The sequence below is a fragment of the Adiantum capillus-veneris genome, chromosome 22 (genome assembly GCF_014529385.1).
Source record: "Adiantum capillus-veneris isolate H3 chromosome 22, ASM1452938v2, whole genome shotgun sequence".
Classification (NCBI taxonomy): domain Eukaryota; kingdom Viridiplantae; phylum Streptophyta; class Polypodiopsida; order Polypodiales; family Pteridaceae; genus Adiantum; species Adiantum capillus-veneris.
In genome coordinates, this window is record NC_140952.1 from 73970146 (window position 1) to 73996606 (window position 26461).

The window sequence follows — 26461 nt, forward strand, 5'->3', positions numbered from 1 at the left end:
ATCCCCCTCGCCATTTTGTGGCAATGTATTGGCGGCATTATGATGTATCTGGTTATTGTTTGTTGTATGGCAGGTTGTGGCTCCTTGTAAAAGCGTGAACATTGAACGTGCATTTTTTTGGACATGGCTAGATTGGAGCATGGTGCTCATGTAGATGTTTTTTCTTTAATATAACCTTTGACATGATGTGAGATTTGCCACACACAAAAAAAAGTAACTTTTGAGTACACAATAAAATTAGAGTAGAATGTAGACACAAACTAGATTGGTTGATTAAGCAAAAGTGTGTACATAGAGGCTCATTACATCTTATCTACCATCATGCACGACATCACATAGAGGCCCCAAATTAGTTTAACTAACTTGCAAACTCGTGGGTGACCTTTCAAGGCACTTTAGGAGCCCCTTTACTATCTCTAGGTGAGTCCACACCCCCTAGTAATGACCCACATGAGTACCCATATCCCTTAGGTTCCTTTTCCACATGCTACTACATGGTTTCTATGCCACCTATGCATCCTTGTAGACAAGAGGTGTTACAAAAAATCATAGGATAAAGCCCAATACCTTAAATTTTGCCTAGGTAAGGGGCCTCATATAACCCGAAGTGGTCATATAAGGGTGGTTAGGAGGATAATGAAAGAGAAACTTCCCTCTTGCCCTTGTATTTGTAGCAAAGCTAGCTTGGAGGGGGCGTAAAGTAGGGCTCTTTTTGGAAAAATTGTATGCATGCAAAGAGTGGAGATTTAGGGACACAGGAGCTCAGCTTGGCATGGACAGGTGTGAAGTATCCTACAGTCTGGGGGCATACACACACTACACGCGGCTAGGGCTCGTGGTCTACCATGTGAACCTCCCATAATAATTGATAAGGGCCAAATGGTAAATTGAAAGGAATATTGCCATGCATGAGGGCGGAGGTGTGGGTGCCATGAGAAGGGAGCGGAGGAGCCACAAGGTGTGTGTGTGTGTGTGTGTGTGTGTATCCTAGGCGAGCGACCTCTTTCTCTATCTCTCTCCCTTGCCATAGCTCATAGGCTCTACACTGGTATCAGAGCAGCTCCTCATCCAGGTGCATTTTCATCTGCTCTAACCCCTTGCCATAGCTCATAGGCTCTACACTGGTATCAGAGCATCTCCTCATCCAGGTGCATTTTCATCTGCGCTAACTTGTTATTTTAAAGCTTGTTACACCTACTCTAAGGCTCGCCTTGCATGATCTGACGACCTTCACAAGTTTTCTTATCACCACATCTTCACAGCATCGCTTGAAGTGTTAAATCTCAGTCCATATGCGACTCCCTTTGTTGTAACTCTTTCTCTCGCAATAGTAGGGAACTGCTACTCGCTCCCATCATGCCATAGCTACCAAGTTACGCACCCTCACTATATTCCAAGCTCACCATTGGATGGAATGTCTTGGATTACTACCAATTGAAGCCCTCTAATATCTAAATCCCTCTAGAGTGGAGGTGGACAGAGCAAAATTGCCTTTGCTCGGTCAATAATGCAAAGGATGGTTTTTCTTTAATTCAAAAATTAAAAAGAAACTCAGCGGTCGTTCACACACCCCAGCACACTTGGTGGCAACCATAATAGGTTATCAAACACAATAAAATATAATCAAACAAAGAGAAGGCTTGCAAGAAAGAGAAAAAATTATAATAGCCTCAGTAATACTTGGGCATCTTTTGTGCGATTGTTGGGAGAATTGGGTCGTTGTCAACACTCTCCATCAGAGCCATCTTTGGCAGACTATAAGAAGTGTTCTTGTACATTTGTGCATAGCTTCTTAGCCACTTTTTCGTCTTTTTTCAATGTTTTAAGTGAGTTTTGCTTTTAAAACTTACAAAATGGAAAAAATACCAAAACCAAAAGCTACCTAAGATGGACACCAATCAAGAACAATATATGTATGGGATTGAGAACATGGAAAAAGAGTGGGATGTACCGTCCCTTAAGTAGCATGAGATGATAGTGCATAGGGTAGAAAACATAGAACTACAATTACAAACTTTCCTTGTTACTCTAGATGGTCTTGAAGACCAAATAACCAAATTGGCTGTGTGAATGAAAAAGGGAAAACAACCGATGACATAGTCTATAGGGCCATCTGATCCAAATGTCTCTTCCATGTCTAGGGACGTGGGTGTTATATATAGAGAGGCTTCTATACCTTCTCTTGATACCGAGTTGAGACCTAGAGAAAACCCTATCCTCGGAGTTATGAAACCTCCTCAGTTTCATCGTGAAGAAAATGATAGAAACAATGATTCTATTTATACTTTCTTGCAGAAATGACAAGATCTACATAGGTTAAAGAACACCCCACCTGAGTACCAACCCCTTGAGGCTAGTCTATCATTGGGGCCAAAAGCCTAAAAAATGATGGATGAGTCTCAAGGCGTCATGAAAGATTCTAGGGGATTGGGCTTAATTTTGAGAGCAGTTTTGTGAAAGCATTTCTCCATGAAAATGAACCAAAATGAAATTGGGAGGATTGGGACGAGGCTATGCAATGGGATAGGTCTTTACTTACTTATGTTGCAGAGTACAAAGAAATAATCCTCAGGATTCAGGGGATAGATGACTTTCACAAAACAAGAGGATTTATATGGGACTAGATAGACATTTCAGGCAAGAGGTGAAAAGAAGTGCACTTAAAACTTTAGAAGAAGCAATTAAATTTGAACAACTTTATGAAGATAATACTCTCATGAAAGTTTCTAATCCCACTCATTTTAAGCTTAAGTCCATAGAAACGAGGGTATCGTGGCCCTTTCTATAAGGAAAAAGAAAAATCCCATTTAATGAGGAGAGTAAACCGTTCCTTAAAAGGAGGGTTGCACCAGGACCTAGGTTGAACCAAGAGGACTTTGCAAAGGCCAAAAAGGAAAATTTATGCTTCACTTGTTTGTCACCCGACCATTCTCAATGGAATTGTCCAAAGAAAAAAAAGGAGAAAGATCATGAGAAGGGTAAAACTCCTGACAATATTCATAAAGATAGGCAAATCCATGTAGTCCAAACACTTTCAATAAATGGTAATATAAATTCATAGAAGTGTTGTTGCATGAGGACAAAGATCACCATTGTTGTTTGTCAAACCAGCATGTGAAAATCTAGTTTTGGTCCATACGAGCTGGTGAAAATACATGGATTTGTAAATGGGAAAAGGGTTAGAGCCATGATTGATGACTCCTCCACATATGATTTTGTAAACTATGCTCTTGTCAAGAAACTAAAACTTTCTCAACAACCAAGTGCTCACCAATATGTTGTCTCCATGATGCATGGCAAAGACAAGAAGATATGGGATACTCTGGTGTTCAATTTGGAAGTTGAGATACAAGGGTATAAATATATACGACTTTCAAATTATGAATATCGATCATCCAGACTTGGTTTTGGGAAGGGAATATTTGTGGAGGCTAGGAACTTCTTTGAAATGGAGCTACCAGCAAAACTCACTAGAATTTGAATACGAAGGTAAAAAGCTTGTTATATAAGGTGAGAATAATATACAACATGTTCTTTGATATGTTATCTTGAGTTACAAAAACTTTTAAATATAATGTCTTGTGATGTATATATGCTTTGGTGTCGATTTATTGTAAATAAGGACTCTGATGTCAAAATGAATAATTGGGTTTCTTACTCGTCTTTGTGTTCTCATGATGATTATGAAAGTGATTTAAAAGTCTTGTTAGAGGAATTTAAATATGTTTTACTCGTTGATTTTCCAAAAGGTTTGCCTCCTGAAAGAGGTGAAGTAGATCATGCTATCGATTTAGTCAAACATACAGAGCTTGTTTGTAAACCACCTTATAGATTGGGCCAAGCATAGCATTTCTAAGTTGAAAGACAATTGCAAGGCTATGTAGATAAAGGTTTTATTAAATCCAGCAATCCTCCATGGGATTTGCCAATCTTATTGGTGAAGAAAAAAGATGGTTCTATGCGACTTTGTGTCGACTATAGAGCACTAAATAATCTCACAATTAAGAACAACTTCCCTATGCTTAGAATGAAAGATCTTTTTGATCAATTAGAGGGAGCCAAGTATTTACCAAGATCAAATTACGATCAAGCTATCATCAAGTTAAAATAAGGGCTGAAGATGTTGCAAAAACAGCCTTTAGAACTAGATATGGACATTGTGAGTTTTTGGTAATTCCTTTTGGGCTTACCAATGCACCAGCTACATTTATGAAGTTGATGAATAGTGTTTTACGTCCCTATCTAGGAAAATTTGTAGTAGTCTTTATTGATGATATCCTCAACTATAGTCATACTCGAGATGAGCATTTAGAGCATCTTAAAAAAGTGTTCTAATTGCTCAAAGAAGATTTCCTTTATGCAAAGGAATTCAAATGTGAATTCTTTGTTGAAGAAGTGAAATATCTTTGTCATATCATTTCTAAAGATGGTATTAGGATGGATCTAGAGAAAATCCAAGCTATTTTACAATGGCCTGAACCTAAGAGCCTAGAAGAGTTGTAGATCTTCTTAGGAATGTCTGGATGTTATCTTAGATTCATTAAGGATTATGCCAAGAAAGCAGTCCCCATGACTGACCAACTCAAAGGAAAGGAAAAAACCTTTGAGTGGGGGAAAATCAAAAGAAAAGTATGCAAAAATTAAAGGTAGCAATAGCTACAGCTCCACTTTTATATATAGTGGATCCCAATAAACCCTTTGTAGTTGAGACAGATGCTAGCAATTTTATTATAGGTGCAGAGTCTTACTCAAGGGGGTCGACCAATAGCGTTTGAAAGTAGAAAGTTTCACACCATGCATATAAAAAATACTCAGTATATGAGAGGAATTTGTATGAAGCATCAACGAGTGCTTTAGAAGGATTTAAGTGGAAAAATTTTTCCATTGGCGATGGCTATTTACTCTACTAAGGTAGAGTTTGTGTCCCAAAAGATGAATAATTTAAGTGCCAGATACTCTATGAGTATCATGGTAGTCCAAGCGTGAGACACTCAGGAGAAAACAAGACTCGTAGTCTTGTTAAGAGGCAATTTATTGGTCACGAATGTATAAACATCCTAGAATATGTAGTTAAATGTAATAAATACCAGATCAATAAGACTGAGAAACTCAATATGGGAGGACTTCTCCATCCTTTAGACATTCCTTTAGGGAAATGGAAGAGTATCTCCATGGACTTTATAGTTGGATTACCTAGAACACAGAGGGGCACAACTCTGTTTCAGTAGTAGTGGATAGACTAGCCAAAATGGCTAGGCTTACTCCAACCAGATATGATGTCAGAACTCCTAAATTGGCTAGATAATTTGTAGAAAATATCTATTGATTATATGGTTTACTAGCAGGTATTGCGTCTGATAGAGTCCATTCATGTTAATGTATGGGTTTTAGCCTAGAGCTTCTAATGCAATAGGACTGCAAAAGGCGAAATTTTAGGTAGCTAGAGACTTTCTAGAAGATATGAGTGAAATGCTTAAACTTGCCAAAGATAGTATTAAAAGGGCTCAAATTAGAGCAAAGACATATACTGATTTGCATAGAAGGCCTCTTACCTTTGGGGAAGGGGAGCAAGTTTATTTGAAAGTGCTTGAAAAGTCTGAAACCATAAGAACGGGACCATGTCCAAAATTATCACCAAAGTATTGTGGACCTTACACAATACTAAAGAAAAGTTAGAGAAATGGCTCCGATTACCAAAGAAAAATGGAATACAATAGACTCAAGAAGAAATTGGGTCAATCTGATAATCTTATTCAAGATGATCAGATAGTGGAACTCATAAATACTCAATCTCTTCCACATGAGCCAGAGAAAATACTAGACACTAGAGAAAAAAGAACTAGATTTACAATTTATAAATAGTGTTTAGTTAAGTGGAGAGATTGTGTTGAAGAGAGTTCAACATGGGAGCAAGTGAGCACTCTCCAAAAAAGATTCCCTCACTTTAGAATTGTTCCTTCCAATCAAATTTTTGAGGACGCAAATTCTTCTTAAGGGAGAAGGAATGCGAAGTATCCTATAGTCTGGGGACATACGCACACTACACGTAGCTAGGGTTCGTGCCCTACCGTAAGTATCGCCCATAATAATTGATAAGAGCAAAGAGGGCTAGGTGGAAAATTGAAGGGAATATTGCCATGCACGAGGGTGGCAGGGTGGGTTCCATGAGAGGGGAGCGGAGGAGCCACAGGTGTGTGTGTGTGTGTGTGTATCCTAGGCGAGCAACCTCTTTTTGTGTCTCTCTCCTTTGCCCTAGCTCACATGCTCTACAATAGGGGAGCTTACACACATCCTTCCTCAAGACGATGACCTACAAAACATCAAACAATGCTTGCCTTGGCGGGAGCACAACAAAAAATGCTACAATTCTTGTCCCTGCAATGAGGTCCACAATGCGACGCAAAGGGCGAAAGCAATAATCTCCCTCTCCTCGCCATTTTTCTACATTGCCGAGAATCCACACCATAATGAGGTTTGCTATTCTTTTCTCATACCTTTGAAACACTTCCCGTCTCACAAGTTTGAAGAACCAAGAAGGCTATGATCTTGAAGATCTTTTAGATCAATAAAAATTGATGAAATTTGCACACACATAGAAAAAATCAGTTCTTTTTATTGTGCATTGCGATCAAGACAAGCTTTGGCAATTATCCTTATTGGACATTGAAGCCGAAATGAGCTTTTATCGTCAATCAAAAAGTAAAGTTTCTACTTGGATCGCTTTCAATCACAAGCAAAGTTTGCAATTTGTTGTCGTTTGATGACATTCATGATTGGATTCGTTGACCTTCCCATTATGGTTTACTAAAGTGTATTCTTCTTGACAATGACTTGTGCACGTCATGCAAGAGTTCTACACACGAAGAACTTTATGACACTTTTGTATCAATGTACACACTCTATCCAAGAGCAAGAACGAAACAAGGATTTTGTGCATATCTTTCTCCATGAAGGGGGTGATATGTATAAGCTCAGACACACATATGAAGAAGAGAAAGGGGCAAATACTAGTCTATCATTGAGGGAAAGGCCTATAAGTGGTGGATGAGTATCAAGCCGCGTCATAAGCCGACCACGTGTGCATCCTTTGAAATCGCTTTTTGTAAGGAGTTCCATCCGCAAAATGAACAAGGTTTAAATTGGGACACTTGGAATGAGAGTGTGATGGACAATCTCATGCTCACCTATTATATAGCCTCATAAGCCGAGAACATATGCTAGATTCGCATGTTTTATGTACAAGACGTCATGTATGCCATCAAGTTCTAGTGAAGTGAAAAGATAGTCCTGAGGAGGGTTTCACTTGGGAAAATACTAATGTGATTAGAAAACGATGCCCAAGTTTTTTTTTTCAAGGACGAAAACTATTCTTTAACTGCAGAGTAGTGTGAGGGAAAGGACAAGGGATCGGCAAGGCCGATAGTCATGCCCTGAGTAAGGAGCGCGTGTTAGGATTAATGATTACTAAGTAGCAATTAGAGTGGTGTATTTAATGGAGAGAGATAAAACATACACAAGAGAGATTATACATATATATATATATGGTCGTTGACAAATTGGCCATTGGCCATGTATCTCCTGGCTGTTTTTTGGTCACTTTTCGATCGTTGTCTAGTCAAAATATTTTGACAAAAGGGAATATTTTAGCTATAAACATTTGGTTTTTCGACAAGTGATTTTTCTCACGTACGATGGCTTCTCCTCATAACGGGGGCTTTGTAAATGTGCATTTCTAAAAGAAAAATTACAAGGCTAAATTAGGCTCTATACTTATAGTTGGGAGTTGTGCTACATTTATTCATTTGAATAATAAAAATAAAACGAATAATATGATATTATTCACAAATCCATGTATTATTCTTGAATTCATAAATAATTTTAGTGTATATCGAATATGATATTATTCACAAATCCTCGAATTATTCTCGAATTTACAAATAATTTTCGTGTATATCGATCAATAGAAAATTCTTATTAAAAAGGATTTTCTTCACAAACTCTATGCACTAAGCAAACAAATAATTCTAAGCCTACCTAGAAGTAAGAGCATATCCAAAAAACAATTTTAAATTTACCATCTAAAAGTTGATTCTATGTACTAAAAAAAAAAGTCTCTAAACACTGTGTGATGAAGACACTTAGTAGGTTGATCTGGTATGTTACCCAAAAATGGAGATAGATTATGATTTTCATCATAATCTATGATTATTTTAAGTATACTAAAAATAGAAAGAGTTCAAGCTCTGTTCGATTTCAATCAATACCATATTGATCAAATATTGAATTTGTTAAGACGTGGGGAGAGAGAGAGAGAGAGAGAGAGAGAGAGAGAGAGAGAGAGAGAGAGAGAGGAAGAAGAAGAAGAACAAACTCTGTCTACCTTTACATATTCTTCTATATTGGCAAGCATTCTTAATATTTCTTCAAGATGTTATAACAATGCAGATTGTTGTGGAAATTGTGGAGGCTTGTGATTCTCAACCTTTTCACAACCTATAATGCTCTTCTGAACATTAACTTTTGCTACGAGATTCAAAGATAGAATAGTAGCTCGACTCCACATCAAGGTAGCACGTATGTCCCAACTTCACTCAGAGTTGAAGAAGGCATAGTTTGTAAAGCCATGTATTTGGGATCATCTTGGATCCTCACAAATAATAGGTGCAAGGGTGTACACACCATGTCTAGTCGTGGATGTGTGATCGATGGTACTCCACGCTTGTTTTGCACCAACTCAAGGGAAGAAATCTTGAACAACAGTTTGAAACAAAGATTTTTTCTTCTCCTTGTGAGTTCATAATATGACCAAGCATTGCATCCTTCCCATGGCCAGAACATTTATCGAAAACGCTAGGAGCCATAAGGTCAATGAGAGCGCCCTGTGGCCCGGGTGCGTGGCTCGCGTGATCCTGCCCTCCATGTCCTGTGTGGCGCAGAAAGGAAGCCATGATTGCGTTTGATGTTCCTGGCAAGGCGTTCTTGCCAACAGAGGGGTGGGGTGATCATGGCAGCTTCACTACGCCCTGTGAAGTCCGTCGGCAGCTCTCTGTCGAAGATCGCTGGTGTTTGGCTCACCCCAAGAACCTGGTTTGGGGATTGGTTTGGAAGCTGGTCGCAGTAGTTCGGAGCTCTGCTTGTTCCTTTTCGCCGTGGAGGTTGAAGGCGTGGCCTGGTCTGGTGGCAACAGAGGGGGCCATGGTGGCACCGACATCCTCCTTGGATCTTATGCAATTGGTGATGAACCCCATATGCTACATTATGTTTTCTTTAGATTATGTTTATGTCACCAAGGGTGTCTGTATGGTGATCATCTGTCCGGATTTTCTCTTGTCATGGTCGGAATTTGTATCTGTTGCAGATGGTTGGATTTTTTTTGTTGCTCCTACACTATTTTGGTGGGGATGTTTTTGGTAAAATGATCTCCACTCACATCAGTATGGCGAAATAGAAAAAGGTCCCCAGGGTAAAGGAGAAAAGAGACGTCCCCAAAGAGTTGGTATGACGGTAAGGCTTTGGCCTTTCACTCTACGGGTTGTGGGTCCGAATCCCCCCGTTGGGTCACACTCTAGAGGGACACCTTATCCTCACCTGGTGTTCATGCAAGTACGGCTCTTGCCCTTGGACACTCGAGTGCATCCTCCTCTTGGGGTGGGTCACCCGAGGAGGAGGTGACTAGTTGGTTGCTATGAGTTCTCTCCATCCTTCCCAACCGGTGGTGCATCAATTAGGTGGCCCTTGTGATGCCTACATGTGGCTCTTGCCTGATGGTATGTGGACCTTGCCCGACCATGTAACATGGCTAATATTTGGAAGGGATAAGCACCTTCCCCTATGGCCCTCTAGTGTGTCGAAAAAGAAAAAGAGAGAAAAGACTATATAAGTCTAATCAAATAAGCCTCATTATTTTCAGAAAATGTTTTCTTTTATCAATTAATCGCTTGAAAACAATAGCATCCTCTTTAGATAACACTCGAGCAACATAGAAATGTGCATTGCAATTGAGACTCCACATCCTTGCTAGAGAAATGTGTTGGGAGAGCTTGTCGTTGAAAATGTGTGTGTGTGTGTGTGAGAGAGAGAGAGAGAAGAAGAAGAAGAAGAGAGTTTTAATGTCATAGGGGAGAGAAAGAGAGAGAGAGAGAGAACCATCTCTCTTGAAACGGAGAGATGAGGGAGTTTTTCTACACTCAAACCTTGGTGTTAATCAATGTATCACACACTACTTAGTGATATTCCTTCTTAAAGCATCTAGTAGAATAATTTGCCACGATAGGCATCAAGATTAACAAGGCCGTCACTAAATCGTCGACTGCGGCACTGCCTGATGAGAGAGAGAGAGAGAGAGAGAGAGAGAGAGAGAGAGAGAGAGAGAGAGGATTGCTTGAGACCGCGCGATCAAAGAGAGAGAGAGAGAGAGAGAGAGAGAGAGAGAGAGAGAGAGAGAGAGAGAGAGAGAGAACAAACGCTAAAAAATAGCATCTTAAAATAGCTTCAAAAAGCCTAAAACTTGTGTACAACATTTCATAGGCACCACCCCTATATCACTCCCTACAAGCACCTACATGTGACTTTATTCTCAAAACATATTGCTCGACAAACACCTCAAAAATATGTATCTTTGAGAAGACGCACGACTCTTGATGAATGCAAAAAAAGAGAGGAATTGTGAGCCAACCTCTAGAAATCATGATAGAAATGTTGGAAGACGGCACTTGTGCCATATGGAACATACCCTTAGTTAGGAAAATATTTGAGATTCTTAAGAGAACATCCACAATAAATATTCAAGATGCCAATGGAAAATATCTATACCTCATGAAGAAACATTTAGAGTCTGATACTAGCTTCATCTCCCATAAATATCTTGATTATAGTACATACTCTGCCTATATATTGGCACTAATCTACTCATAGTCAATCCTCTAATATCATTCTAAACTTCCCCATAAAGTTACTCATAAATGGCTCCTCATAGTCCCTCCCAAGAATTTAATCAACCTTCATTTTTGTGTTCACTAGGAGCTTCAATATTAATTCCTTGAGCATGCTAACATTAAGTTTTTTTATTGCTTTGCCACTAACTAATCTCCCCTCACAAGAATTGTAAGTTCTCCATCGCACCTTTTCAGACCAACACCCCAATTTTGAAACCTTGTTACACTCAAGTGATTCTTAGCCATACCCTACCATTTAATGCTAATGCCTACAACACTTCTCAAGTGCTCCAATCAACACCAATGTGCAATCTGGTGCACAATGAGTTTGGCACCATGCGTCGAGTATCAACAAGGACCATGCGTGTTGTGATCCCTTTAAGCACATTTGCAAGCAATTACAACATTTTGTTCTGTACCATGGATTGCCAATGCAATTTTGATTTTTCAAAGTCATGAATTAAGATATTTCGTTCGCAAAAAACACCCACTAGTCCAAGAGAGAGTATAATTTGTTTCTTACTCTCTGCAGAGTCGTACTTTGTATAAGTAAACCTTACAACAAGAGTTCAACCTCAAGCATTCAAATGCATACACCCTTCATTGAAATGAGAGCTCAAGGCACTTCATCCATCAAGAACCTTGTGAATGTTTCACAAATGTGCAACAAAATCAGTTAACATTGGGTAAGCATCATGTGTGTTGTTTAATGATCGTATTGGTACACAAAGACCGGCATTGTAGCCTTGACCCAATGTCCCTCAATGTACTTTGAAAAGAAAGCTTAAAAGAAAATGGGTTATGAAATACTTTTCTTTACATCAATTATTTTCTAATTACAGTTCTTTGATTTGTTAGATAGACAGTGAGTGACTGTCAATCAAATTTTGTACAATTGATTCTACCCTTTTCTACACTTACATTGACAACAATTCACAAAAAATGTATACACATAAGCATAAGTAGGTAAAATGTTAGCAAGGAGAGTTGTAAATTTGGTATCGAAGCACTATTTCCAAGTTCATGTGGGCTCACAGATTCACTCTTGCCACTGTTTGTGGACACTTCAATGTTACTTGAACCTGTTGATTCCAAAAAAAGATATTTTCTACAGGTGGATCTCTCTCTCTCTCTCTCTCTCTCTCTCTCTCTCTCTCTCTCTCACACACACACACACACACACACATTGTATCACATCTCAGATGGTTGTAACTTTTTCTCTCATAGGTCATTTTCGCCTTTTGCAGACATTAATGTATTATGTGACGCATATTATGTAAAGTAATATTGATTGGTAAGTTTCCTTGATAATCTTCTGTGCTTTTGTGAATGCAACCAAAGCATTACTAAGGGTGGGTTCAGACTAGGCGGCGGAAGAAAAAAGCAAAGGGGCGTTCTTCGTCCATGGCAAAATTTAATTGGTTGGAGTTGAGGCACTCTTCCGCCGGGCCCTCCATTTTTATTCCGACTCCAATGGCCCTTGACTCCAATGGCATCACCAATTAGTTTGCCCATGTCAGCTTCTCACATACGCCACATGTCCTCAAGATGCAAGCATAGATGATTGCATTTGGAGAGAAGCCTTTGCTTTGCATCCTATGTAGATAATCCAGAGTTTCTGTGCCCTGCCCATGCTGGTACATGCCTTGTAATGAGCACATTATAGGAGACGGCAGTTCTGACCACAAAAAGAACAACCATGCAAGTGTATTGTTCTTGTTCAGTGCAGTGGTATAATTCCCCTGATGAAATTATAGATTAGCTTTTCTTGTTGAGGAGCCTTTTTTCTGGGATGGAGAGGATGATACCTTGTGAGAGGAAGAGATTGAGCCCGAGCGTAAGCTCTAGTAAGCACACCACTAGGCCCTTGGTTGTCCAGGGTCTTGAGGGGACAAAAGTAGACTGGGCCCAAGTGTTGCCCCATTGAGCTCTAGTGAGCAGGCCCTTCAGTTGTCCGGGGTTCTTGAGGGGACACTCCATGTGCACAAGGTGATGTGAAGTCGAGGCCATCTCTCTCTCTCTCTCTCTCTCTCTCTCTCTCTCTCTCTCTCTCTCTCTCTCTCTCTCTCTCTCTCTCTATTTGGAATAGCCACATCTATTGAAAACAACCAAGCATTTAGATATCTCTCTCTCTCTCTCTCTCTCTCTCTCTCTCTCTCTCTCTCTCTCTCTCTCTCTCTCTCTCTCTCTCTCTCTATTTGGAATAGCCACATCTATTGAAAACAACCAAGCAAAGGGACAGGCAGGTTTCAGGAGGGGTTTCTCCACTCTTGACCATATTCTGACACTCAGAGCTATCATTGAGGAGGGCAGGTCACATGGGAGACGGATTTATTGTAGCTTTGTGGATTTCCGCAAAGCATTTGACATGGTACCGAGAGCTCGACTGATGCGCAGACTGCAGGAGATGGGGGTGCCCACAGTGTTGATTTGGGGGATTATGGCTTTATACAGATCAGTGATGGGACATGTACGCACCCCAGAGGGGATATCTGACTTAGTTCACTCCACTATCGGGGTGAAACAGGGTTGCCCATTGTCTCCTACTCTATTTGGTATGTATGTTGATGAGGTGTCTGATTACATTGACAGAGAGGGTGATAGAGGTGCCCAGCTGGCAGGGACGTGGATCCCATTGTTGTTATATGCTGATGATATTGTCTTGATCTCTGACTCACCAGAGGGTATGCAGCGACAGTTGGATGCATTACACAGTTTTGCAGAGGATAGTGGATTGTCTGTAAACCTTGGTAAAACCAAGGTCATGGTGTTTAACACCACACCGCAGTGGATCAGGAGATCGGCACCGACCTTCACGTATGGTCAAGAGATTGTGGAGTATACAGATGCATACACTTACCTTGGGATAGTCTTCACTGGGCCGAGGTTTTCTTTGGGGAGAGCAGCAAAGACTAGACTGACCAGAGCTTATGCGGCCTTGGGAGGCTTGGAGAGGATGTGTTCGCAGGTTCAGTTCCAGGAACCTCGGACAAAGTTATGGCTCTTTGATACTTTAGTAGCCTCAGCTATGATGTATGGGGTACAGGTATGGGGACCTTCTGTAGGCCAGGATGGTTGGAGACGTATGGAGAGGCCCTTGGTATCTATGATCTCCCGATTGATTAGAGCCAAGGCCTCCGTACCTCACGCGATCATTCGAGCAGAGCTAGCTGCCCCCCCCATGGAGATTGAGGCGCTTACCAGATCAGTGTCCTTTGTGCACAGCCTATGGGATACTACTAGAGACAGATATGCTAGATTGGCCCTTGAGTCTTCCAGACAGTTAGCTCTACAGGGGGACACTTCATGCTGGTATGCACAGATGACTTCATGGTTTCAGACGCATGGCTTCACCATGGACAGGTTGCCCCCTTTCCAGTATTCTCTTCAGGCACCCTCGCTGTCTCTTACACGGGTGGAGATCACTAGACTCATTCGTCAGGACCTGATCCAGCTCGACACCAGGAGGACATGGATAGAGCCGCCTCAGGAGTTGAGCACGAAGATGGCTTTCTATAGAGAGCATCTTCTCCACCTCACAGGAGATGGGTTTGTGATTCGACCCAGCTACATGGACACACATATGTCTCATGGTTTGCGTTGTGCCATTGGTCAGATACGCACATCCTCACATCAGCTCGAGATTGAGACCGGTAGATTCAGAGGGATACCAGCAGACAGCAGGCTATGCCGATTATGCCAGAGAGAGCCAGAGACAGAGTTGCACTACATATGTCATTGCACAGTGTTCTATGAGATACGGGGGCGTTTCCACTGCTTATTCAGAGAGGGTTTTGGTCCTCTATCTAGGGTCATGAGTTATGAGGATCAGAGATGTCTTGGACTATATCTACTTGAGTTACACAGGTATAGAGACACTTTACTGGGGAGAGCTAGAGAGAGGCAGTCCCAGAGACACATTACAGATTTCTTTTCACTAGATATGGGACAGCCAGAGGAGCAGCCACCACTGCAGAGCTCGTCCCACACTCATTCGACCACTACTGGCACTCTCATCGACCGAGCATTGGAGCTACAGAGATACAGACGACCGCGACTGAGGAGAGGAGCTACACAGCATCGACGGAGACTACAACAGAAGATTCGAGCCATACTCTCTCGACATCCAGAGTGCAGATGAGGATGGATCCTCACCATTTCTTCCATCTTTGTTTCACACACTGTTACATCCAGTTTACCGGGTACCTATTGTATCAGCTGCTACACCCACGTAGTTTTAGATTGTAGTAGTAGTAGTAGTATTTTGTTCCACTTCTAGTTCTTTTGTACCCAGACATGGTATTAGATTCACTATTTTGTAACTGATTGGTCTCATAGGTCATTTTGGCCTTTTGAAGACGTTAATATAACATTTCATTTCATTTCTCTCTCTCTCTCTCTCTAAGCTCAGAGATAATCTGGTATGTCACAAACACAGTCTCTCTCCTTCTTAGAGGACATTAATCACACTGCCATGAGGCTCGCTCTCTCTCTGCCCTGAGGCTCGCGAGAACACTGCTGCTACCAGAGGCGCGCACCATCTTTGTGTGCCGGCTGCCCCTCACACTGCTGCTGCTGTTGCGGGGGCCACAGGCCATTACAGCACCATCATCGCAGGTCTTGGGGCAGCGGTCAGCTTGGGGCTACGTCCTCTTCATCACCAGCTCGAAGCAGCAAGCAACAGGGCGGTGCCCTGATTATCATCTGGCTCGGGGCAGCATACAGCAAGGCTGCGCCTTTAGCAAGACAGGTAGCGCACGCGCTGCTCTGCCGGCGGCTCCTGCTCGCGTTGCCCTGAAGTCCTACGCGTAGCAAGTCCCAGCAACCCTACACGTAGCAAATTCCCCCCCTACATCTACGCGTAGCAAGTCAAAGCTCTTATGTTCAAATTTAGAGAGATTTTTAAGCCTTAAGGTAAAAAGCCTTAAGATAATATTAAAAAAAAGGTTTAAGTTTTCCCTATTCTCACTCCCTCACCCTAGTACCCTAGTACCCTACCCCACATTTGTGGCTCGGGTTCGATGGATCCGCCTACCGAAGGGAAAGGGCCAGGTGTAGATAGCTACACCACCCCAAGAAAAACAACAGCTACATTTAAGCGGAGAAACAGAGATATTGTACTATCACCAGGATCATTACGCGTGGGGAAAACGTCCAAGATACATGATGAACTAATGATGGAGAAGGTCCAGGTGATGCTCAAAACAGAGCTAAACTACATGAGAGATGACATCAGGAAGGAAATGCACGCGAGCGCTGAGAGCTACAGGAACTCCATGTATAGAGACATGATGAGAGAACTAAGGAGAGAGATCCGGGGGATACAGAATGAGGAGATTCAGATCTTGAAAACGGAATTACGAAACCTAATCAAGGTCGAAGTAAATGTAACAGAATGCGTTATACAAAAGAAACTCGATGAGGCAGTAGCAAGTTTTGAAGCATGGAGAACAAATATGGAAAAACACATGGGGGAAAAGGATGCAATAATCGATGAGCTAAAAGGAGAACTTGCGGCTTGCAAATCTACAACTAAGGAGAAGGAAGACGACCAACCTTTGGTGTTGAAGGAGCTCAAGGACATGAAGGATCAGATGAAAGCTCTACGGGAAGGAGATGAACAGAAATCGAAAACGGCATCTTCATGGGCGGAACGTCTTGTGAAGACACAAGAAAAGGTTGATGAAGCAGAGAAATGGATTGAGGATGCGAAGAAAGGGAAGGCCCAGATGCCCGAGACCACACCTACTTCTACCATTATTAAAATGACCATTGAGGAAGAGCAGAAAAGGAAGACTCGGGCTCTGCATGTGCGGGTCACAGGAGTCAAAGACAGAGAATGTAGATGAAGAAGTGAAGGAACTGCTACAACGCATGGGCATCACAGAGCCTACTCACACAAGTGCATGGAGAGTGGGCAAGAAAGGAATCGATGAGAAGGGAAACGTGAAGGATAGGGCACTTATTCTCCGATTCCCGAATATAGAAATAAGGAAAGAATTTCTAAAGAAGAGGCCAACTCTTAAGAAAACCGGTATTTTCCTGGGAGATGACCTTACATTGGCACAAGTGGCACACATGCAAGAGTTGATGCCAAAGATCAGGGCAGCAAGAGAAAAGGGGAAAATCGCCTTTTATAGAGGAGGGAAAGTAGTGGTTCTGGAAAAGCGCTCAGCATGACGGTGCGAGACCTATGGGACGACGCTCCGGATAGCGGCGTGGAATTGCAATGGATCATATAGGCTAGATGTAGGTGCCTTTGAAGACAGCTTTAGGGACAGAGACATAGTTTTCTACTCAGAGACACACCAGATACCGGGACAGCGTATGCCACATGTGAAGGGTTATTTATGGGAAACAGTTGGTCGACTAGACAAGAGATCTCTACAGGGTAGCCGGGGTTCAGGAGGAGTAGCAGTCTTATTTAAAGAGGAGCTGAAACCAATACTACAGATTATCAGGAAAGATGAGCAAGCAAGGTATATGTGGGTGAGAATGAGAGCCGAGACAGGTAGATTTCTATATATCGCTATATGCTACTTCCCTCCGAGTACCTCAGTCTACTCCTCACCCAAAGGACAATCCCCTTTCTCCATATTGAATAATGACATATGGGAGTTCTCTAGAGATGGAGACATCGTTCTCTTAGGAGACTTTAATGCCAGAACGGCCAACTCTCAAGCAATATTCTATTATACTTTTGAGGAAATGCTCAGAGAAGTGGATTTATCACAAAGGGGGCTTACTAGAAACTCACAGGATAAAGAACACACTGAATATGGGAGACATCTCATGGAGATGGCAACTATACATGGTTTGGCCATACTTAATGGTCTAGAGAATTTCCCGTTATCTGGGGGATTCACATGCTTCCCGCACAGGCATGGGACCAGTACAGTGGATTATGTCATGACTTCACCAAGCTTTATTTCTAGTATCAAGGACTTTAAGGTGGGACCCAGACCGGTTGGGATTGCAGTGGATCATGCTCTCTTGACCTTATCAATCTCCTTCCAATACAATGCCTCTCAAGTACAAAGGAAGAAGACACACACAAGATATACTTTCACGCCAGAAACTGATTCAGTCTATGTGGAAAAGATCTATAATAGGATGTGGGCAGCCGAGCCAGTATATACTGTCGAGGAGATTACTTCTCAGTTAACAGAGATACTACATGGAGCAGCACAAGAGGCATACCCACATACTCAACCTGATCAGAAGAGAGGATCTGGGAACATGCCTCAAAACAGTTGGTATGACGAGGAATGCAGAGAGACGAGAACCCAGGTCCAGAAAGAGCTTACACTTGGGATCATCACATATAAGCAGTCACGGATTGCTCTTCGGCGTATAGTACGTCGCAAGAAAAGGGAATTTTTAGCCAAACTGGAGAAGGATTTATATCAGCTCTTCTTGAGTCAGGACTCACATGAGGCCTGGCGCTTATTTCACGAGCACTCACCGCCTCCGACGATTACTTCTCCTGAGATCTGGGGTCAATATGTAACATCATTATATATGGTATCTGGACAGCCTCCATTACCAGATCCGCTAGAGCCATGCCCTGCTACTAGTACTTTCTTTACTACGGAAATGGTGGAAAAAGCCATTGATAAGATGAAGAAAAGAAGAGCATATGATCATGATGGTTTAGTAGCAGAACATCTGATCCATGCCAGGGATATACTTTCAGAAGTCCTTGCTCGTCTATTTAATCGGGTCATGTGTGAAGGATTACCTAAATCTTGGAAATTATCTACTATCGTACCTATTTTCAAGTCAGGGGATCCTATGATACCTGGGAACTACCGTACCATTATGGTAGGTCACACTTTGACCCGACTGTACGCATCCATTCTTGAACAAAATTGAGTAGATGGGCAGAGAATGAGGGCATAAGGGCAACAGGACAAGCTGGATTCAGAAGGGGTTATTCCACTTTAGATCATATTCTTACGCTCACAGCCATTATTGAGGAAGGAAGAGCAAACGGGAGAAGGATGTATTGTTGCTTCGTAGATTTTTGGAAAGCTTTTGATACAGTACCAAGGACCAGATTGATGCGCAGGATGCAAGAGTTAGGGGTCCCCAAAGAGATTATTTGGGGGATCATGGCCTTATACGGGTCAGTAACTGGTTATGTACGTACTCCAGAAGGGGATTCCGACATTGTTCATTCCACCGTTGGAGTAAAGCAAGGATGCCCACTATCCCCTACTTTATTTGGTATGTACATAGATGAGGTATCAGATTACATTGATAGAGAAGGTGACAGAGGTGCTCAACTTGCAGGGTCATGGATCCCTTTGTTGTTGTATGCAGATGATATAGTATTGATAGCAGAATCAGCAGATGGAATGCAGAGGCAGCTAGATGCATTACATAAATTCGCGGAGGACAGTGGACTGTCGGTAAACTTGCGTAAAACCAGAGTTATGGTGTTTAACACCACACCGCAGTGGGTTAGGAGATCGGCACCTACATTTGCATATGGCCAGGATACAGTAGAGTACACAGATGCATACACATACCTTGGGGTGGTATTTGCAGGACCGAAGTTTACTCTTAAGAAAGCAGCGGATGCTAGATTATCCAGAGCCTCTGCGGCCTTGGGAGGGTTGGAGAGGATGTGTTCACAAGTGCAGTTTCAGGAACCACGAACAAAACTTTGGCTCTTTGATACTGTGGTGGCTTCGGCTATGCTTTATGGGGTCCAGATTTGGGGACCATCTGTGGATCAGGATAATTGGAAGTCAATGGAGAGACCTTTGGTATCTATGATTTCCCGAATGATTAGAGCCAAGGCCTCCGTACCACACGTGATTACCCGAGCGGAACTAGCGGCCCCTCCGATAGAAATCGAAGCTCTTACCAGATCAGTGTCCTTTATACATGGTTTGTGGGATACAAATAATTGCCGATATACTAGACTGGCCCTCCAATCCTCTCAACAATTGGCAATGAAAGGGGATACATCATGCTGGTATGCGCAACTATCCTCGTGGTTTCAGAGACACGGGTTCAGTATGGAAAGATTACCCCCTTCCAATACTCTCTTGAGGCTCCATCACTGGCAATTACACGAACGGAGATTAATAAAATCATCCGACAAGATCTTATACAGTTGGATGCTAAGAGGACATGGGTAGACCCTACACAAGAACTAGGCACGAAGATGGCAGACTACAAAGAAAACTTCCTACAACTATCTGAAGATGGATTTGTGATTCGCCCGAGTTACATGGATACCCACCTGTCTCATGGTTTGAGATGTGCTATTGGTCAGATTCGTACATCCTCACACCAGTTGGAAATTGAATTTGGCAGATTTGGGGGAATCCCACATGAGAGCAGAATTTGCAAGTTATGCGGAATCGAGCCGGAGACAGAATTACACTATATATGCACTGCACAGTATACTATGAGATACGTGGGCGTTTTCATTGCCTCTTTAAAGAAGGCTTTGGACCTCTAGATAGAATCATGCAATACCAAGATCAAAGATGCTTAGGCTTGTACCTACTGGAACTACATCGGCATAGGGATAATCTAATGAGAAGACAAAGAGCACTACAGCCTCAGAGGCAGATCACAGATTTCTTCGGATCGAGAGAAGCAGGAGTGGAAGGAGAAGCAAGAGGCCAGCAGCCAGCACAAAGGAGTACCCACATTCATACCAAAGGCACCCTAATTGACAGAGCAATTGAGCTTAGGAAATCGAGACGACCACGACCAAGATGCAGAAGCACACTTCACCGGAGGAGACTACAACAAAGGATTAGAAGCATTCTAGCCAGACACCCAGAATGCTCCTAAGAAGTTTATTTAATACTTTGTATTTAGTTTTTCACATTTATTTTCACACTTTCACACTTTTCACACTTACTACTTTAGTACTAAGGTACCCAGACATTGTAACAGATTCAACACTTTTGTATCAGTTTGGTCTCATAGGTCATTCTGGCCTTTTGAAGACGTTAATATAACATTTCATTTCATTTCTCTCTCTCTCAGCTTTCTACAATATCTCAAAGCAAATGTTGAGAGAGTTGGATGTCGGTGATATGGGATTGGCCAGGTGTTTGGAGGATGAAGAGCACACTGGATATGGGGGATATTTTACAGATTTGGGGACTGCATATGGACTGGCCATCTTGAATGGCATCCAGAGATTTCCAGCGTCGAGTGGGTTCACTTGTTTTCCTCATAGACATGGGGCTGGCACAGTGGATTATATTTTGGCTCAGCCCAGTTTCATATTCTCTATTCAGGACTTTACAGTTGGGCCCATGCCTATTGGGGTAGTAGTAGATCATGCCCTCCTCACCATCTCATCCAGTTCAGCATAGCTCGTCGACTGGCACAAACATCTACGCATACCCGGTACACTTTTACTTCAGAGACTGATTTTGTCTACATAGATGGTATCTACAGACGCTTATGTACAGAGGATCCTGGGAGACCTCTAGGGGAGCTCACATATATATTGACAGAGACACTACCCGATGCAGTAGCAGAGGCATACCACACACTGAGCCTGGGCAGCGACTACGTTCTGGGAGCATACCCCAGAATAGATGATATGACGAGGAGTGCAGAGAGACTAGAGCCCGACTTCGGAGGGAGGTAGTTCTAGGAGTCATTACTCACAGCCATTCACGGAGTTTGGTACGACGGAAGAAGAGGGCGTTTCTAGCTCCACTAGAGCAGGATTTATATCAGTTGTTTTTGAACCAGGATTAAGGCAAGGCATGGCAACTCTTCCATGAGCACTTTCCCCCACTAGTCATCACTTCTACGGAGGTATGGGGTCAGTATGCATCATCTCTCTACACAGTTTCGGGGCAGCCACCTCTTCCAGATCCACCAAAGCCATGCCCACACACATGTGCTTTCTTTACCGCCGAGATGGTAAAGAAAGCCATTGACAAGATGAAGACTAGGAGAGCATATGATCACGTTGGCCTGGTAGCAGAGCATTTTATACATGCCAAAGATCTACTTGCAGAGCTTCTAGCAGTGATGTTCATCGTTCCATGTTCGAGGGAACACCTGATACTTGGAGTTTGTGCACTATCGTACCTATCTTCAAGTCAGGGGACCCTATGGAGCCAGAGAAGTACAGCACTATCATGATCGGACACACATTGGCACGGTTGTACGCATCCATCCTTGAACAACAGTTGAGTAGATGGGCAAAGTGAGAGGGTGTACGGGAGCATGACAGGCGGGTTTCAAGAGAGGTTTCTCTACTCTTGATCATATTCTAACACTCAGAGCCATTATTGAGGAGGGGAGATCACGTGGGAGACAGCTCTATTATTGCTTTGTGGATTTCCGCAAAGCCTTCGATATAGTGCCCAGAGCTAGATTGATGCACAGGAGATGGGGGTACCCACAGAGTTGATTTGGGGGATCATGGCTCTATACAGGTCAAAAGTGGGGCATGTACGCACTCCAGAGGGGATTCCTAATTTGGTTCACTCCACTATCGGGGTGAAACGGGGTTGCCCGCTATCTCCTACACTATCTGGCATGTATGGGATGAGGTTGCTGACTACATTGAGAGGGCTGACTACATTGAGAGGGATGGTGATAGAGGAGCACAGTTGGCAGGGACATGGATCCCACTATTTCTATATGCTGATGACATTGTGCTGATTTCTGACTTCTCGGAGGGATGCAGCATCATTTTAGATGCTTTCTACACATTTGCCCACGTTGTGGATTGTTTGTTAACCTGGGGAAAACCAAGGTTATGGTGTTTAACACCACACCATAGTGCGTCAGGAGGTCAACACCCACTTTTACTTATGGCCAGGAGACGGTGGAGTATACAGATGCATACACCTATCTTGGGGTAGTCTTCAGTGGACCGGTGTTTTCATTGAGGAGAGCAGCAGAGACTAGATTGACGAGAGCTTATGCAGCCTTGGGAGGATTGGAGAAGATGTGTTCGCAAGTTCAATTTCAGGAACCTAGAACAAAGCTGTGGCTTTTTGACACTCTTGTGGCTTCGGCTATGCTTTATGGGGTTCAGATTTGGGGACCCTCAGTGGACCACCAAGGAAGATTTGGAAGCACTGATGGATGGAGAGGCCTCTCGTCTCTATGATCTCTTGGTTCATTCGGGCTAAGGCCTCAATGCCACATGAGGTTATTCGAGCCGAGCTAGCTGCCCCCCCCCCCTCTCGTAGTTGAGGCCCTTACTAGATCAGTTTTCTTCATGCATAATTTATGGGACCTCCCCAAAGACATATATGCTCGGCTAGCCCTTGGGTCATCCCGACAGCTAGGGCTACATGGGGACACAACATGCTGGTATGAGCAGATGACATCATGGTTTCAATCACATGGCTTCAACATGGATAGAATGCCCACATTTCAGTATTCCTTGGATGCACCCTCCCTTTCTCTTACATGGACAGAGATCACTAGACTTATACGTCAGGATTTGATTCAACTATATACCAGAAGCACATGGATACATCCAGTACAAGAGTTGGGCAAAGAGATGGCTTTCTATAAAGAGCATCTTCTCCAACTAACAGAGGATGGAGACGTGATCAGACCGGCCTATATGGACACTCATTTATCCTATGGGATACGATGCGCTATTGGTCAAAGATGCTCGAAGAACGCGTGTTGGTCCAAGAAAACAAGATAACTACATTGGAAGATTGTGTGACGGCCCAAGATGAAGAGATTTGTGTCACTCAAGAAGGATCTCGCCGAGGTACGATCACAAAAGACACTTGACGAGGGAGAACTGCAACCCTCAGTAATAAAAGAACTCAACACGATTAAAGAGCAAGTGCGGGCCATCAGAGAGAGGGAAGAGCAACACAAAGAAATGACGACTTCTTCGGTGGATGTTATTACAAAGACTCAACAGAAGGTGGATGAGGCCGAGAAATGGATCGAGGTTGTCAAGAAAGGAAAAGGCAAGGAAACAACGTCCACACCCACCATTATTAATCTGACACTAGAAGAGGAGCAAAGAAGATGTGTGCGCGCTTTACATGTGAGGATTTGCGGCCTTAAAGACAAAGACAATGTGGACGAAGAGGCAAAAGAACTCATGGCTTTGATGGGGGTTAATGAGCCGATGCACACAAAAGCTTGGAGAGTGGACAATAAAAAGAAAAATGGAAGCAGTGGGGAAACCTCAAAAGAAAGGGCACTCATCCTTCGTTTTTCCTCCATGAAAGTTAAGGACTTTTTGAAGAAGAGACCAACTCTTAAGAAGATGGGCATCTTTCTCGGGGATGACCTTTCCCTGTCGCAGATCGCTCATATGCTGGAGGTAATGCCGGAGATTAGAGCGGCAAGGGAAAAAGGTAAGATTGCCTTTTATTGAGATGGAAGAGTGGTGATATTGGAGCGACGTTCCACACGACGCTGCGAGACGTATGGAACCACACTCAAAGTTGCTACCTAGAATTGTAATGGATCTATGCGCCTTGATGTGGGTGCTTTTGAGGATAGTTTTACTAGGAGAGACATAGTCTTCTACTCTGAGACACGTCAGGCCCCTGGGCAGTCTATGCCTCACATCAGTGGATACAAATGTGAGAGCAGGCAAACAGGGGACACGATCAGAGCACAGAGGGCGGGGCTCAGTGGGGAGTGGCAGTGTTATTCAGTACATATAGCCCGCAGGGATGAGCAGGCTAGGTACATGTGGGTGAGATTGAGAGCAGAGATAGGAAGGTATCTTTACATTGTTATTTGCTACTTTCCCCCAAGTACGTCACTATATGCACCACCCCGAGGACAGTCCCCCTTTTCTATTTTGGATGATGACATATGGGAGTTCAAGTCCTATGACACGCACGTGAAGGGCTTTAGTCTTCCTCTTCTGCTCTTCCTCAATGGTCATATTGATAATGGTGGTTGTTGATGGCTGAGAGAGAGAGAGAGAGAGAGAGAGAGAGAGAGAGAGAGAGAGAGAGAGAGAGAGATGAAATGTTATATTAACGTGACCTATGAGACGACCAGAGAGTTACATCATGGTGAATTTGATACAAGGTTTGGATAAAAAGAAAGAAAGAAACTAAGTAAACAAAAACACTACTAGAGCTGTAAACGGTGGGTATCAAGAGCGTGAGAGGTACATATACAAAAAGTGGGCGTGTATCTCAGAGAGCAGATACAGAATAGGATCCGAAGATGGCTCGCATCGGTAGATGCGTGATTGTGTTGATGTTCTCCATGGTGAGAGTCTTCACAAGGCGTCTCCCATGTCTCGCCAATATAGATGTGATCGTCTACTGCAATCTTCTCCGTCGATGGGAGCATCCCCTCATTCTGGGCCTCTTGAATCTCCCTAGCTCTACTGCTCAATCCCTCAGTATACCTCTGCTAGTGATGTGCCATGTATCCCTCCTCTTAGGCTGGTCTCGTCTCTGTAATCTCTGGATGGAAGAACATTGTGATCTGTCGCTGGGTGTCTCTCAGTGTATGAGCCTCTCTCTCTCTCTCTCTCTCTCTCTCTCTCTCTCTCTCTCTCTCTCTCTCTCTCTCTCTCTCTCTCTCTCTCTCTCTCTCTCTCTCTCTCTCTCAGTAACCGCACTCGCGATATCGTTGAATCTCCAATAGATAGATGCCAAGACATCTCTGATCCTGGTATCTCATAACGGCCCAAAACCCTCTCTAGAGAGGCAATGAAAGCGGTCACGCATCTCATAGTATGTTCTACAGTGCCATATATAGTGAAGCTCTGTCTTTGGCTCTGTACCCAGACATTGGATTAGATCCACAAGGATTTATCAGTTTGGTCTCATAGGTCATTTTGGCCTTTTGAAGACGTTTAATATAACATTTCATTTCTCTCTCTCTCTCTCTCTCTCTCTCTCTCTCTCTCTCTCTCTCTCTCTCTCTCTCTCTCTCTCTCTCTCTCTCTCTCTCTCTTTCTTTTTGGGAAAAGTCAGGGCTGTATATTACTGAGTACAATATAATCCCCAGCGGATGCCAAAATAGCCTATCACGTGGGGTGTACAAGCTGAATGCAAGGATGAGAGCCACTATAGTGACAACTCGACTAGAACAATCTCATGGTGGTCGGTGTGATGAGTGGAGGAGAAACCACCGAGGAGGGGCATAATGCCATGTAATCTGGCCACCTGTAAGTGTGAAGAAGAGTGGGGATCGGGCCCAACGCCGAAGGAAGGCAAATCGACGAGCCTCGGCTGCTCGAGATGTACCTGAGGAAGAATCCCACTGCCAAATCAGGGTGTGAATGATGTCCAGCCAAATGGCAGTGAGGGTATCCTGAAGGAGCTGTGGAGCCGCACTTAGAATGTGAAGACAACGAGCTCTCCAAACATTCCATAGTGTAATGCTAGTGATGACTGAAAAAACTTCATCACGTGTTTGAGGATCCCCCTGCCAAGCAATCTGTGGTAGCATAGCCAAAGTCCCTCTCCGATAACCAATCGAGATAAGCATAAAGGCTGGATCTGTGTCTGAGCCCTCGTAGAAAAGATGCAGGCCGGGCATCGGCATCAACCATAAGACAGATC

At 43.1% G+C, this 26461-nt stretch overlaps 2 protein-coding genes across 10 annotated transcripts in view; one reads left to right on the forward strand and one right to left on the reverse strand.

Annotated features, from left to right (window-relative positions):
* Window positions 1-8746: 8746 nt before the first annotated feature.
* LOC147429591 (uncharacterized) lies at window positions 8747-11602 on the forward strand. The gene is made up of 2 exons (XM_086495851.1): window positions 8747-9234; window positions 11467-11602. Exons 1-2 carry the CDS (start codon window positions 8947-8949, stop codon window positions 11485-11487), a joined length of 309 nt encoding a protein of 102 aa, XP_086351977.1. The 5' UTR covers window positions 8747-8946; the 3' UTR covers window positions 11488-11602.
* Window positions 11603-11819: 217 nt separating this feature from the next.
* Window positions 11820-26461, reverse strand: part of LOC147429592 (aspartic proteinase 36-like) — a 136060-nt gene continuing 121418 nt past the window's right edge. For 8 of the 9 annotated variants that reach the window (XM_086495845.1, XM_086495846.1, XM_086495843.1 and 5 more), the window contains one exon: window positions 11820-12016. In XM_086495845.1, the coding sequence (XP_086351971.1) occupies window positions 11868-12016 (149 nt within the window). In that variant the 3' untranslated portion in view covers window positions 11820-11867. The remainder of the gene's footprint in view (window positions 12017-26461) is intronic. The other variant, XR_015185889.1, reaches the window with a different exon arrangement.

Coding starts and splice junctions, on each gene's coding strand:
- LOC147429591 (XM_086495851.1), top strand. CDS start 8,947: ATGATTGCGTTTGATGTTCCTGGCAAGGCGTTCTTGCCAACAGAGGGG. Junction 9,235..11,466: donor CCTTGGATCTTATGCAATTG/GTGATGAACCCC, acceptor TACTCTCTGCAG/AGTCGTACTTTGTATAAGTA.